General features: G+C 35.5%; 1 protein-coding gene across 2 annotated transcripts in view; it reads left to right on the top strand.

The window, feature by feature from the left end:
* LOC121730538 (lachesin-like) overlaps positions 1 to 1,472 on the top strand; it is a 144,363-nt gene extending 142,891 nt beyond the window's left edge. For both annotated transcript variants that reach the window (XM_042119629.1, XM_042119628.1), the window contains exon 9: positions 219 to 1,472. In XM_042119629.1, the coding sequence (XP_041975563.1) occupies positions 219 to 451 (233 nt within the window). In that variant the 3' untranslated portion in view covers positions 452 to 1,472. The remainder of the gene's footprint in view (positions 1 to 218) is intronic.
* The last annotated feature ends 14,672 nt before the right edge of the window (positions 1,473 to 16,144 follow it).

Here is a 16,144-nt window from a genome sequence, read left to right as displayed (position 1 = left end):
ATGATATCCGTATGTAGTTGTTATGTCCTTGATAATTTTTACATCACCCTTTACCATCGGCTGCCATTCAATAAGTTTTGACCATGTAGGGTGTATTCCGAAACTCTAATAATATACTAGGTAGCGCGATTTGACGAAACTGGCTACCAAAATGTCAGACAGCATCAACCTGCTTAGAATTTAGGAGCACACCCGCAATTTAATGTCGCTATTTCTAGAAATTCCCGGTAACGACCGACAAGTGCTGCAATACCCCGACGAGCGGAGGCCATTCGACGACGACTACAAAACCGAAATGTACGAGGACGATTTCGACGAGAAAGACAATCGCGTGCCGGATCGCGCCAACAAATGGTACGCAAATGACGGCAAAATCATTGTCATGTCATCGAATTGCGCACCAACCGCGGTATTAGCGCTAACCGCTCTCTTCCTACGCTTAATTCTGTAAATGATAGAACGGCCTATTTTAATTTGAGGCTTCATTTGTGGCCTTTGTTACGGCTATTTAGTGAGACTGTAGTTGAAATTACGAATGGTTTTGATTTGGAAGCGGGTCTCCTGGGAGGGGACAAAATTACCTCTCGACCTTTGACAGTTTACTTAGGTACTTGATAAAAATATTCTCTTTATTATTATATCTGTTCCATCATTACGGTATTTACGTAACAATAATAAACACTTATTATAAACTAAGGGTCATCTCATACTGAAATAATGATGAAAGGAGGCGAAACTCAGCTACGTAAAGAAGTAATAAAAAGGTCAAATAGCGTGATGCCGTTTTCAATTTTGGTGTTTTATCGGTATCTCAACGTACATGGCCTTCCTCTCATTACGTCTCATTTAACCTGGTTTTGAATAAACTAACCTTTATTAAGGAATAAATATATTCTCAGAACTATCTCAGGAGACTTAGCGTGTGTACTACTCATTCTTCAATCACCAGGCAACGTGATAATAACTAGATATAAAATTTGTACATAGTTTAATACATAAGCTTATAACGAAAGGAACAGTTAGCTATTTCAAGTAAAACTATATAAGAGCCGCCTATATAAGGAGTCAATCGATCCAGTCGAACTGATCGCAGGGCGATCTGATCTGCACACACGAAAATGCACAAAACGAATCCAGTCAGATCCGCCTGCGACCGATCTGACTGAGTCAATCGGTCTTCTTGTTTATAGTGGACTTGAAGTGACGAAAAAGCTTGAAATAGTCAACTTTTCCCTTGAAGGTTTCGAAGTATTTACTGTTGTTGTCAACGATACTCATAGTAAAACGCCATGTAAATGCTATCAAATATAAAGTAGAATTGTTTATATTGTATAAGAAAAATAATATATAACGTTCGGAAGTATATCCTATTGAGCGGAAGATGTGTAAATAAAAATAGTGAATGTTATTTTACTTGGTGCATATTTTGTATTTGTTTACAGAACTGTATCATGCTTCTACATTGTGCAACTTTGAGGATGTATAGAATTTTTGTGTAGTATAGAAATTTTGTGTAGAAAAAAACGGCTTCGGCGGCCGAAGCCTCCGGCCAAAAAAACCATCTTCGGCGAACCTTTGGCTTCGGCCTAAAACCCCGCCGAAGCCGAAGGTTTCGCCGAAGGTCCGAACAACCGTCGAAATTGAACGAACTGTTACGAAAGACTGTGTGAAATGTGAATCGTGAGAGAGTGACGCGACAAAACATACTAAAAGTCCTTAAGTCTAGGAGGTGAGCAGGAGTGAGGGGAGGGTGACAAAAGTCAAAATTTTTGGTTTTTGGCTAATAACTAAAATACGATGCGTTGTAGCCTAATTCTGATTGAATAGTAGCTTTACCGCTTCTATGCTTCGTTCAGTAAGTGAGAGGACTGTAAACATCCCCCATCCCCTCATTACACCCCTTGACGCGGCAACGCACCAGTAGCACCCCTGGTGTTGCAGACGACGCAAGGCATTACGGTAACCAGTTTCCATCAGATGGAACATACACTAATAATTGTTAGCCTGCTTAGTTAAATGTATAAAAAACATTCGGTAATGAGCTGGTCAGCTACATTTTTCCTACAATTACCTACATTTTGTAAACCTTCTGTAGTAAACCTTTAATATTGAAGTTTTGAAATCATTTTAATATTCATTGTAACTTGTAGACAATTTTGAACAAAATTAATTACTGAGAGTCGAGATTAAGATTATAAACCTTCGGCTTCGGCTTCGGCTGAAGGTTGTGGTGATTGCCGATTAATCGGCTTCGGCTTCGGCTTCGGCCAAAAAAAGAACTTCGGTCGGACACTACTTTTTACCGAACTACAGCAAAAAAGTTTATCTACGAGCGCGCGGCGCCTTTAGTTGTGTGAGTGACCATATCTACTCACGCGTACATGGCTCGCTCGCTACTGACTGCTCCGTCAGGTACGCACACTAACGAAAATGTCTATATTACAATTACAACTACAAATAAAGGCCACGCGCACTCGTAGATTGCAAGAACTATAGACATGTTCAATGTTCACGTATGTGTATCGGCACTTCAGCGATTCTGCCATGTACACAATCACTGAAGTGCCGATTCCGATTCATTATTTAACGACTTATTTAACCCTCCGTGCACCACGTGGATAAAAGTTACACCGTGCACCACGTGGGGTTTGTCAAACCCCAAGACTTATCTGGGCAAGGAATGCGTAATTTTTATTATTTTATTTTATTTTATTTCAAATTACTTTTTTCTTGGCTATTTATTAAGTTAAATATCTCCCATTTTTAATATTTTACAGCCAAAAATGAAAATTTAGTAATCTTGTACCAAATAAAACATAGACTCTTCTTTGGGTCAGCTCCTATAATTAAAAAGTTATCTTTTATTTCCCATTCTGCTTAAAATTTTAAAACCAACTTTATAAAGAATACAAATTTAATAATATTAACTTAATATAATTAATCTACACGATATTCAGGTAAGTTGAAATCAGTACATTTTTTACAATGAAAGTGGGCACGGTATGTGTAAGCAAATAGGTACATTATTGTGCACACAACCGTATTTGAGTTTTCAATTTATATTCCTGATACAATTTGAATACTTCTTTATTGATCTTGATAATCTTTTTGGTGGTCCAGGGGCTGTTTTGCCAAGAAATTCGTGAAAGCGCTTACGAGAACCTCTCAGTATCCGTCGATTATATCCTTGCGATTTTCAAATCCTCTTCTATCAAAGTCATACTTAATTTGTTCTTAAACCTGTCCAGAAATGCTAATTAAGTCGAAACAAATTCAAATATCCCTGAAATATAGATTTTTTCATATTCCACAATACTACATCTACGTAACTTTTTGACGACGTCCTGAACTACGTGGGGTTTGTGGGACCCCAGCGCACTTCGTGCACGTCTGTTCTTTGCATCGGCAAATCAAATGCTAAACCACTGCCATCAAACGGTAGGGCAACGTCTTAACTACAGCTACTTAAAGCCTCAATAAAATCACACGAATTTGCAAAAAGTTATGAAAGTTTTTGTACGTCTGGGGTTTGTCAGACCCCACGTGGTGCACGGAGGGTTAAAAAATAATGGTATAACATAATAATTTATTTATTTATTTATTTATTGATTCACCAACAGAATCACATTAACAAAAATACAAAATACAGCACAGTTTTTTATGGATGAAATGTGTCCCAATGAAAGGTGAAATACGAGTACAACATGCTTTGCGACAATGGGATGAAATGAAATGTAATATTGTGAAGGAAATGAGTATTATTAATTAACAATTCGATTCAATTTTATTCTTAATACTTATTAGTTTATAAAATATATCTACATTTTCGTACTGTATTGTTAGTAAACAAGATAAAAATGCACAATATTTACTATAATATATATTATATAATACTTTTAACAAATATTCACAACCGCGCTTTATTGGATACTAATTCCAATGAAGGTCTTCAAATATTATGTTACGGAATATTTTTTAATATATTCATTTATTCAACTTTTGTGCAATCAGCGAAAAATTATTTTGTACAACATGTCGGATTCACGAGACTTTTTTTATAACTTTTTGTTTCAAAGCTTAAAACTTCGTATGTTCATTGGATAAAAACGTTGTAGCTCATTTTAAGCAACTTTCTAACAGCAGTTTGTTGTCGAAATATCAGTACTAAACTAATAGTTTAATAAAACCTCCATGTATATTCAATGTAAAAAGTTTTCGCCAAGAAAGTATCCTCATTTTCTAGCAGTGATGTTCTTTCTGATTTAATAAGTGTAATAACAAAAGTCATAAACAAAGCTAGTGGGAAGTAAGCTCTTTGTTTATTTCTTTTTCATTTCAGCAGAAGTACTGATGTAAGCTAATCCTTGAAGTTGCATAAAGCCCGCTGCACACGACAACGGTGTAACTGCACAGTTCCTTTCGGACGTAAGTCGTAACACACTGTATTCAGTATTCATAACTTTTAGTATAATATACAGTGAGTACAATATTTTCATATTATTAAAATAAAAAGGTGGCACTTGTATCAAGGAAAAAAGGAGATTTTCCGAAGGTTTAAGACTATGCGACTTTGAAAACTTTTCATTTTTCTTACATTTTTTGACATCACTCATCTGAAATTGAGGCCTAACTTTGATATTATGATTGAGTGTTGAATAATATTATATTTATTATTATGGTGAGTCCTAGGGGTGACAAATACATATAATATGGTATTTGTCACCCCTTTCTACTTATATAATATGTCCCGAAAGCCAAGTATTTCTGTTGGGTACGAACTATGCAGTTGTCATGTGTAGCCGGGCTAAGACCTCCGCATCTTAATATTGTCTACATAAATACAATTTCTTCTGTACAATATACGTAAATATCGTCGTTACAAAATAAAACCGAGTGTATAAAATTGTTGCTCTTTTATTGACTTCCAAGCTTTTGTTTTCTTCTTCATTGTTTTCGAAGACGAGGCGACTCAGAAACTTTATTCACGGAATTTTCGCAGTGAAAATTCCGATATTTCTGAAAATCTAGAACGCTATGTCTCGTGTCAATTATATTTTATTGTAATCAGTTTTTATATCGCATGACTATAATTTTATACTAATTTAATAGCTTCAAATATTATTATAATATAAGACTAGCTGTCCCGGTGAACTTCGTGTCACTTTAAAACTTTCCCTGGTCTTCTACGAATATTTTAAGACTAAAATCAGCCCAATCCGTTCAGCCGTTTTCGAGTTTTAGCGCGACTTTGAAAATCCATTTTTATATATCAGATTAGTATTTGCACTCAATTTTGCCGCAAGTACGACATAACCAGGATGTACAAAAATAAAGGTGTAATTTACTTTTTTACCTCGAACGGATTATTTGCTAGGCACAAATTATGTTCTGATCTTGGTAAAGTGTTCACCGAGGTGACTACTGATTAGGTAAGTACCTACTTACAAAAACCGTAACCACACAATAAGAAAAGAGATCAGCAATCAAGCTAACTTTACAATTTTATAAAAGGTTACACATAATATTCATAGTATTTTTACCACCAATATGCAAAATTAATTGAACAGTCCCGTTGGAATGACTGGACACTGGACAGTCCTCTGCATGCACTGCACTGAACACTTGACACTGTTGCATTTTGTAAGTTATTAATACGTGCTGCTGCAATGCCATTACAATAGGGAAGATGCCATGTTTTTGTGTCTATTTTAAAGAACTCCATATAGAATAGACGACAAGTTCACGATCACGGTAAGTAATTATAATAACGATAATAAAGGCATTTATAATAACGACAACGATATAACAATAATAGATAATTCAGTAGTTAGTAAGAGAGACGATAGATCATTGGACGCCAGGAAAAGTAATTTACGTGGTCCAACACAAAGGCGCTTCAACAATTTTAATATGAATTTACGATCTGTAATGCGTCGATTTTGCGTTTGAAAATTATGTCAATTAATTCTGTATTTATATAATGACAGTTTATTGGGCCATTATTTATATAATTAAGCTGTTACTGGCTGTTATGTGCTAACTATATTTTATCTTCCAGTCTCCTACCACATTAAAAACTACTAGCTATTTGACCGAGCTTTGCTCGGTATTCGATGAAGCACGAATAAAATGACATTTTCTTAAAATGATTCCTAGCTAGATCGATTTATCGCCCCCGAAACCCCCTATATACTAAATTTCATGAAAATCGTTGGAGCCGATTCCGAGATTCCAATTATATATATATATATATATACAAGAATTGCTCGTTTGAAGTTAAAAGATATAATACTAGATGACGCCCGCAACTCCATTGCGCCAAAACTCGTTTATCGCGCTGGAACCGTACATTTTTTCGGGACAAAAACTATCCTATGTCCTTTCTCGGGACTCAAAGTGTCGCCATGGCAAATTTCAGCTCCTGAATTTCAACTCCTGAATGTTCAAACTTTACCTAACATAAAAAGGTTTCATTAGATGAAGAAGATAAAAAATGTAGTCTCTTTCAGATATTTCGAAAAACTTTAACGCAAAAGATTAATCATTGTTACTTCTATCGCTGAGTCAACACTTTGGTAAGTGATTTTGTAATCAGCTAATAGAGATACGTCAGTCCTCATACCTGGACATGGAACTGATGCTTATCTTGTACTCAGCCAAATTAAATGGACCCCGTATACTAGATTGTAGGAAGTGACTGAATGAAAGCCCTTTAATTAAAATAGAGACACCAGACAAAGATATTGCGTAGAGAAATAATTAAGAGCGAGGGAAAATATCTTATGATCTAATCTACCAAGCAACCTATTGGTTATAAACATTTTAATAATTTTGTATCAGGTTTTTTTGAGAAACTAATAAACTACCGAATTAAAAAGGATTAAATTATACGTTTAGTAGTGGATATAGGCAGATGATGATGATGATGAAATTATACGCATCGCACTGTACACACACACAAATGAATAAGTTTTTGGGTGTGTGTGCAAGAAAATCAATAATAAGGAAACATATTTTCAGTCGACAGTGAAATTATCAATTATTAAGTAAATGACACAATATTATAAGCATCACTTGACCATAAGCCCTTCCAATTGAAAGTGCTAACAAGGAAGAGTTATCGTCATCTCACATCACCCTTAATTTGAGCAATCCAAACATGGTGGAAGTGTGATTGATGTCCCCCCCCCCCCCCCACCCGTCATCCCCTTCCCCTCGTTACAAGTGTTTTTACGTGGCTGTAATCCGCCTTTTTTGCTTTATTGGATTCAATCTCGAGGAAACGTTTTTTTACTAAATCCGTTTGTTTGTTTTTGTTCATAACTATTAAGGGCTTTAACAGATTTTTAAATGAGCAAATAAGATTGTCTTTTTGCTAAACTTGCGTAGAACGTAGCTAAAAATAAAAATAAACTTGAGAGGGTCAAGGGACACCCGAATGTCAACGTCATACTCGTACTAACGAACGCTTATGTCAATTCCATACATTTTCGTCGGTGATTCTATAACGAAGCGAAAATGAAAAGATTTTAGCTCACCCCCCCGTATACATATTACATATACACTCAAAAAAATTATTAAAAAAACGCCATCTATTGACACCCAGGAATACTAACAACGCGTCACTGTTTATTTAAAAAAACGCCATCTAGTTAACGCACAGGAATACTTACTATCAACGCCCACTGCCCCTAACATGCAGGTACTAATAAAAAATTGTTGAGGTCAAATCAAGGTCAAATCAAGGTCAAATATCGTTGTCTAGCCTTCAGATTTACGCCGAACGCGCGATAAGTAATTTCGTTCCAATATTTATAAAGTTTGACTGGCGTCAACAAGTAAATGGAGCTTTTTCTGACACCCTTGTCGAAATTACGAATGCAACTTAATTATGTGCTCTATTACTAAATTTCATTAGTACAACTAGAAAGCTTAAGGGCATTAGAATACCATCCATACTACGATTATAAATGTGAAAGTGTGTCTGTCTGTCTGTTACATCTTCACGCCCAAACCACTGAACCAATTTTGATATAATTTGGTATCCGGATACTTTGAGTCCTAGGAAAGAACATAGGATACTTTTTATCCCGAAAAAATGTACGGTACGAACGAATTTTGGCGCAGATGACGCTATCATCTGGTTTCATATTAATATTATTATAATATTACTAGTACAATACAAAATACAAAAATCTTTAGATAGTCCCCCAAACTAGGCGCAGCCTGTGCTATGGGTGAATTCTTACCCAATTACAATAAATAGAGTGCGGCTAACAAACAAAAAACAAAATTAAACAAAAATATTCTGGGAATTAGTAATATCATACTTACTTAATAAAAAATAAAATCTTAATACAACAACAAAAATTAAAATTCTTAGGTAAAATGTTATTTAGTGATGTTATTCTAATTCTTTTATAATGCTATTTCTATATTTAGAGCATGATACCTAGCAAGTGCTCTTGAAATACTGTTTCCGTATAACTTTTGCTCTTTGTATAAATCCTCTCAATTGGAACTATGTTTCAAGTTTTGACGCCAATAAATAATGCAATGAATCTTTAGTCAAAATAAATAAAACAATTTTATATGGTCGCTTGAAAAATCAGTTTCGTTTTTGAGTAACTACAAATTAAAATCAAGTCGAATCATCATAAAGAGTTTAAAAAATAGCATCATAAAAAGTTTTAAAAAATTAAGTAGGTATGCTATTTTTCTTATAAATATGGCACCCTTACTTTTTTCTTTTGTGTATTTTCAAATTTTAATTATTATTTATTTATTTTATTTTCTTAGCAAAACTTACAGCTACATAATAATAAATTATAGGTTACAGTGTTTTACTTTATTACTCCAAAATATGTCATTGCTTTAACTAACCGCAAGATAATAATATTCTAATCATCAATTTAATATTATTATTTATTATCGATAAAACAGAGATATTGAACTTATAAAAATAATACGCGTGGCACTCGGGAACTGCCATTTTTAATCAACTTATGCAATTATAATTCGCATACGTTTAGTCGCATGCACACAAACACCGTGCCGAAGTCTGCTGAACTTAAACGACGTTAGACGACACACGGCAACGAGTGGGGCGTGTTAGGTTTATTTTCGTTACGGAATTTCTTGATTTGCGCTCAGAGCTCGCGATAAAAGCTATGCAGTGTGCAATAGCTAAATCATAAAACAAACAACAAAGATAGTACAAGCAGGGTATTAAAAAAGTCCATCGAAAATTGAGCATGGAGCACAGAGCATTAAGGCTGACCGCACATTTGTCAGCACCGTATCCGCCGTACGCGTCGCACTGCATAGGGTGAAGCCAAACGAGCGAAATTTCTTTCAGACAGACAGATGGACCGACAGACGGTCGGGAAGACGGACAGACATTAAAGTCTCTACTGAAAACGGGACCCTATACTTAGGGACCCGTTTTTACCCTTTGGGTACGAAACCCAAAAAAACACACTGGGCCAATTTTAGAAGCTCATAGCGAGGCAATGATTGGAGATATATACAAAGTGTAAAGGACAAAGTTGTAGAGAATTTAATTAGCTTTTATTATGTTGTACAAGAGAATTTCGTACGAAGCACCGTTTTTGATGAGTAAGCAAAAAACCAAAAAACGGGACCTTCTTTGCCCCCCCTCCCTCGGGCTCACCTCGGAGGAGTCAGGACTTTTAGTATGTTTATCTCCTAACTACTCTAAACAAAGTACCAAAGTTAAAATTTCTGCTTTCGACCTTTCCAAGCAGACCCCCATTTTGGGCATTCGTTTACTAGACTATTTACCCATAGTGCACGCAATGCGTTAAGCGGCGCGTACGGTGCAGACGAATGTGCAAGATTTCACATCATTTCATACAACGAATTCCTAAACGCGGCGCGTACGACGCGTGCGTGCTGATAAATGTGCGATCGCCTTAAATGAAGATGCGCGATCTAATTTGGGAGGGAAATGAGCTTTTTTATGTCTGTTGTACAGTCCTTCATATCATCAGTCTTGCGTTAGTCTTGATGGCTGACGATTTGTTTCAAAATGGTGATGCTATCGTTTCCCTGTTTCGAGTTCTCTCGCTACATTTTCCTCGCGCTTGTCATTTGTTTTGTAAAACACTGTAAGATATTTTGTGTTGTATTTTTATTACAACACGAGCTTTTGCCCGCGGCTTCGCTCGCGTTAAGAAGTATTATTATATACAAACTTTCATCCCCTATTTTAACCCCTTGGAGGTAGAATTGATCAAAATCCTTTCTTAGCGGATGCCTACGTCTTATCATCTACCTGCATGAAAAATTTCAGCCCGATCGTTTCAGTGGTTTGGGCTGTGCGTTGATAGATCACCATGTCAGTCAGTCACCTTATATATATATATATATATATATATATATATATATATATATATATATAGATAAATAATTAATTATATTATTATATTAATATTGTAATTGTAAAAGGTTATGTTTGTCTGTGGGTTACATTTGTTTTTTTTTCTCTTATTATTGCACTTCGGCTATTTAACCATAGCCAGTGTCGAGTAATACCATTTTCAGCATAATACCATTAAAGTGGTAGACGCTTTACAGAAACTTTCGATGGAGTTTTGGAGGGAACACAAAATAGCACGTTACTGGATATTGCATCACTTTACTACACTTGTGCACGATAACGAATATCTAATGGTTAATATCCTACCATTATTACACATTAAAACCCAGTTAACACAATTTTAGGAAATTAATACAAAAACACAACATCACTCTTTCACATTCCCGGCAAAACTCGGGTTACATCTTCAGGCTCAAGAAAATAGCTTCAACTTTCAAAGGAAGATAGATATACTAAATGACGCCCGCAACTCCGTTGCGCCAAAACTCGTTTATCGCGCGGGAACCGTGCATTTTTCTGGGACAAAAAGTATCCTATGTCCTTTCCCGGGACTCAAAGTATCTCCATGCCAAATTTCAGTCAAATCGGTTTAGCGGTTTGAGCGTGAAGAGGTAACAGACAGACAGATAGACAGACAGATAGACAGACAGACAGACGGACAGACAGACAGACACACTTTCGCATTTATAATATTATAGTATAGTATATAATATATATAGTATATAGTATAATAGTATATAGTATAATAGTATATAGTATATAGTGTGGAAGTATGGATTTTAATGAGTAAAAATACTTAGTTTCCGAACAATAAATGAGTATGTGCATAGTTTTGAACAACATGTTTAATTTAAAAAAATAACCAGGTACCAATAACCAGATTCCTACCTAAATGTTATGATTTTTTTTTGGAACGAAGTTCCTTATCGCGCGTTCGGTGTAAAGGCTAGATAGGCTAGACAGAACGATATTTGTCCTCGACACTTTTTTATTAGTACCTACATGGTAGGAGCAGAGGGCGTTGATAGTATTCCTGTGCGTCAACTAGATGGCGTTTTTTGAGAATAAACCGACGCGTTGTTAGTATTTCTGGGCTTCATTGTCTGTCCGTCTGTCCGTCCGTCTGTCTCCAGGCTGCATCTCAAGAACCGCTATAGCTGGACTTCTGAAACTTTCACAAATTGTGTATATCTGTTGCCGCTATAACAACAAATACAAAAAACAAATTAAAATTAATATTTAAGGGGGGCTCCCATTACAAAATTTATATACAACAGACGTGATTTTTTGGCCTTTTTTGCTCGGTAACAATAATGGCAACAGGTAGGCACTTGAAATTTCCACAAAGGCCTTAATTATATGTGTACTTATTTTAATTATTAATAATATTTAAATAAAATAAAAATGTAAGGGCCCAGGTCCCATACAAAATTGGCATATTTTTGCTCTATAACGGTACGGAACCCTACGTGCGCGAGTCCAACTCGCACTTGGCTGATTTTATTTCATATTTTATGAAATATTTATACGTAATCTACACGTACGCACGATTTGTAACATAATGCGTTTCGTACGAATCGTACATAACAAGCGAACGGTACCCAAAAGTTTCGCCACACCTGTAACTGATACGTTCGTCCCGGAGAGGGATGAAATGAGGATAATTAATATTCTAATAAGGCAACAACCCTACCTCATTAATGGGCTTCGGAAATAATAAGTTGATATGATACACGGTTGTTCCATTTCACTGCTACCTTTTACTGACGCTTTATTAAGTAATATACAAAATAATATTATTTGTATATTTTTGGTGTAAGTCCAAAAAAGCTTTAAGGCCCAGTAGTCCCTAAAATAAGCAGGTCGATGTCTGTCAGTACGAATATCGACGTTAAGGACATTAAAATAACATTCATATCAGCACGCCTTGTACAGTGGCTGTTACGCGCTCGCCGCGTGCCTTGATAATAGAAAATAGGAGTAAATACCTTTTGTTTTTAGTATTACACAAATCAAATATATCAAATCGTTTACGTTAGGTTACGATACATATACTACATTTTTTGTTTTATCTAGAAAGTGTGTAATTTAGCCATAAAATGATTTAATTATGAAAAACAGCGTTATAACAGTCATCTTTGAGATTTTTTTCTATCGAGCAGAATTTTTCAAATTGTGTACTGATATACCTTTGCGTATAGAAAATTTTCTCAATTGTAAAACGGTACTTATTTTATACTTAAATAATCACATTTCCTTTACTAAAAACGTGTTTTAAAAAACCCATTTTACGTAGTTGCAACAACCACAGCGCCTTATGATCGTTTGGCAGAAATGAGACGAGAATCCACAGTAGTGCTTGATTGTAAGGTATGTACTTGGTGTGGCGACGAGGAAAAATCGTAAATTTTCTGTAAATGCTTTCCTGATTCGTAAGCCAGCTTTAATTACTATAATAATTATATTCAACAGCGCTTTATAAGCGAAAAATGTAACCGTCAAATATAAACACTAAGGGCCTGTTTCACCACTTCCTGATGCCGGATAGGCTATCCACCACTTAACTTGACAGATGAAGTATGGAGAATCTGTCAAAAAAGTTGTGGATAGCCTATTCGGCACTTTATCAGGAAGTGGTGAAACAGGGCCTTAAAGATGTATAATAAAAGTAAACACGATAATTTATTGATGATATTATAGTCAAAGGTGATCAAGATAAACCAACACTACCTTAGAAAGTACGAAGTCATAGCGAGCAACGCGAAATAATTAAAGTTTCACAACGCATCAGTGAAATATCGTTTGCCTACAGCCTACGGAGTTGGTAAATATTTCCTAAGCGTATAATGAACAGACAAACACTCGGGCTAGTACGTGTCACGCCTCTCAACAACCTCTCTACAGAACACATTACAGCCACAGAGTAAATACACACAGAAGCCCATAGTGATTTTATGTCGTATAGCCCCGAAAGTGAAATGTGGATAATGGAACGTTGCTATTGTAAGTATAGGAAGTAAGTATATTATTGTATGTATAGAATACACAGTTTTTGGTTATTTTAAAAACTTAGTAAAATGCCTAGGTACCAGACTATTAGATATTACAATAAATTAAGGACGACATTATTATATTAGAACTCATTAATTTTTACAATTAAAACTATCCTACCTGATAAAGGACTTCAGTGTTACTCGAAATTTTAGCGTGAAGAGGTACCGAGCACATAATATTAAACATAATAATAATAATAATACTTCAAAACTTACCTGAGGTTGCTTGGCCACAAGCCCGCAACCTTAGTAGAAAATCCCATAAAGAAAAATCTAAAAGAAATAAAAAACAATAATAATAATAATAATTTATTGAAAACAACAGTACATCTGCTACAAAATTACAGGTACAGGTACAGGTACATTATATTATTTTAAGATTACAGACGTTTCAGTGCCGAGTTTCTTTGATGTCTGCACTAGGTTGAGCCTGTCCTGCAGATCACCAGAATAGTATCTTAATTAAAAATAAAAACAAAGTTACTAAAATTATTAAATATCATTACCGCGCTGTGTTGTGTGTGTGTGTGTGCTAATTTTATATTAGTTCAAAATTTTGAGCGGTTTCTTTGTAAATTATATTTATTTTGTGGCCGTAAATAATTAATTTTCGATCAAATCACCACAAGAAGGATTTTAAACTTCCTAAACATCGTAATACGTCGTTTGAACAATAAGTATAAAAAAGTTGACTTCTCTCTTTACTTATTCTGTGTTTCGGCTCTCAGGTGAAGTACAGTCTCAGAGGGTCGCGTTAGTTTCTATTAGCATAGATTCCACTGAACACAAATGAAAAACACATAGTTTCTCAACTAAGTTATTATTTAAACTTTATAGCTTTATAGTGAGTTTGTGTTTCAACACCTAAGCCACAGATTACTAAATAGTCTACATAACCTAAGCCCTGCGCTGCGCTACAGATTAGTAAGAATTAAACTAGTAAGAGAAACTTTGTAACTTAAAAGGATACACCAGGGGCTAGAGAAATGAAAAAAAAGGTACGTGTAATATATAAAGCTGTCTCCCTTACCTCAAGCCTATACCGCAGAACGCGATAAAGACAACTGCAGAAAATCAACGATTCGTTATCCCCTGATTCCTTCTCTAAAACTTAACCGATTTAAGTACTTTTTTCATTAAAATTAAAGAAAGGCTTGAGCTGTGTTCCTACGTTTTTTTTTTGTATAATCTAGCCAAATCTGTTTTCTAGATATTTGAACACAGCTGAAAATCTGGCCATTTTTTTGGGTTTTTGAACGTTAATATCTTATTAAATAATTAAATTATGAAAAAAAAAGAAAACATAGGGACATTGTATTAGTGGCGGTAGATATTCAGGAAAAAAATTATAACTCTACTAGCATTATCCAGGGAGGAAACAGGGGACAACGTTTGTATGGAAAAAAGTGCGGTGTGGAGTCCTCTTAATGCACATTCAAGGAAATTGATTCATAGGCAGACGGTAGACTTTATTTACTCGGGCTATGTCATAGCAATTTTATTTGCATAATTTTAGTTGATATTATTGACTGAGCTTGACATCGTGACCAATGTACGCACGTCCGTGATCTATATGTCGCAGCCGACTGGCTTAAGTAGCCGTTCAATCAAACAGCTAGCCCTTTGGCTGAACAACGCCATTCAATCACACGTCTAGCTTTTAAGTAGTAAAAGTAGTTAATAAAAGTTAAAAGTTTTATTAAAGAGACAAAAATTGTGGAGGCACATACGAGTGAATCAAAATCTCAACAAATATTCGAGGAGAAATTATGAAATGGATGGATGCAGCTCCCCCATCCAGAAAGTTGTTGGTTAGGTTAGGTTAGAACTTAGACCATAACACAGAGGGAGTCGAGCGAGCGCAGCGAGCGTGCTGCGGCAGCAGCCGGCGACCGTCGCCAAATAAAAGGGGGGCTCGGGGGGCCCCCGCCAAAACAAAAACAAACACAATCCAGAAAGTCCAAAAGTAGCTTAGGTTAGAACTGTGACTGTGCTGTGGCAGCAGCCGGCGACCGTCGCAAAACACGCCTCAGAATTTTTTATTATTACTTATGGCTATAAACTTAATCCGAGAATCTCGGATTAAGTAAAATACAAAAAGATTTCCTATTCTCCCAAATTACATATTAAGCTAATGGTCGCCCTAGTTAATTTGCCATTAAACCAGTTGGCTAAGCGTCGTCTAGATGTAGTGTTGAACGTTGTAGTCAACAAGTCGGCTAAACGACGTATAGCCGTGTGATTGAATGGCGTTGTTCAGTCAAAGGGCTAGTTGTTTGATTGAACGGCTATTTAAGCCAGTCGGCTGCGACATATACATATTATAAAACAAAGTCGCTTTTTTTCCCTCATGTCCCTTTGATCCCTTTAATCTTTAAAAATACGCAACGGATTTTGATGCGGTTTTCTTTAATAGATAAAGTGATTCAAGAGAAAGGTTATAGATATAATAACATTTACTAAATAGTGGAGAAATACTGTTATTGTTGGGGTTTTCTTATGTGATGTCGTAAATAATTAAAAAAATTTCCGCTTATATTGCAAACGCAGGCTGAACCCTACGAGATTTATCAAAATAATGTACCAAGTATTGTACACATTGAAAAGGTCGATTTTAATCATTTTTTCAGTGGCTACATATTGTATACCCGATGAGACGCCGGGGCGGGTCACTAGTCTGTATATAAAT

This window comes from Aricia agestis, chromosome 9 (genome assembly GCF_905147365.1).
Source record: "Aricia agestis chromosome 9, ilAriAges1.1, whole genome shotgun sequence".
NCBI classification, from domain to species: Eukaryota; Metazoa; Arthropoda; class Insecta; order Lepidoptera; family Lycaenidae; genus Aricia; species Aricia agestis.
Note: the sequence above shows the minus strand (reverse complement) of the source record. Positions and strands in the feature narration are given on the sequence as shown.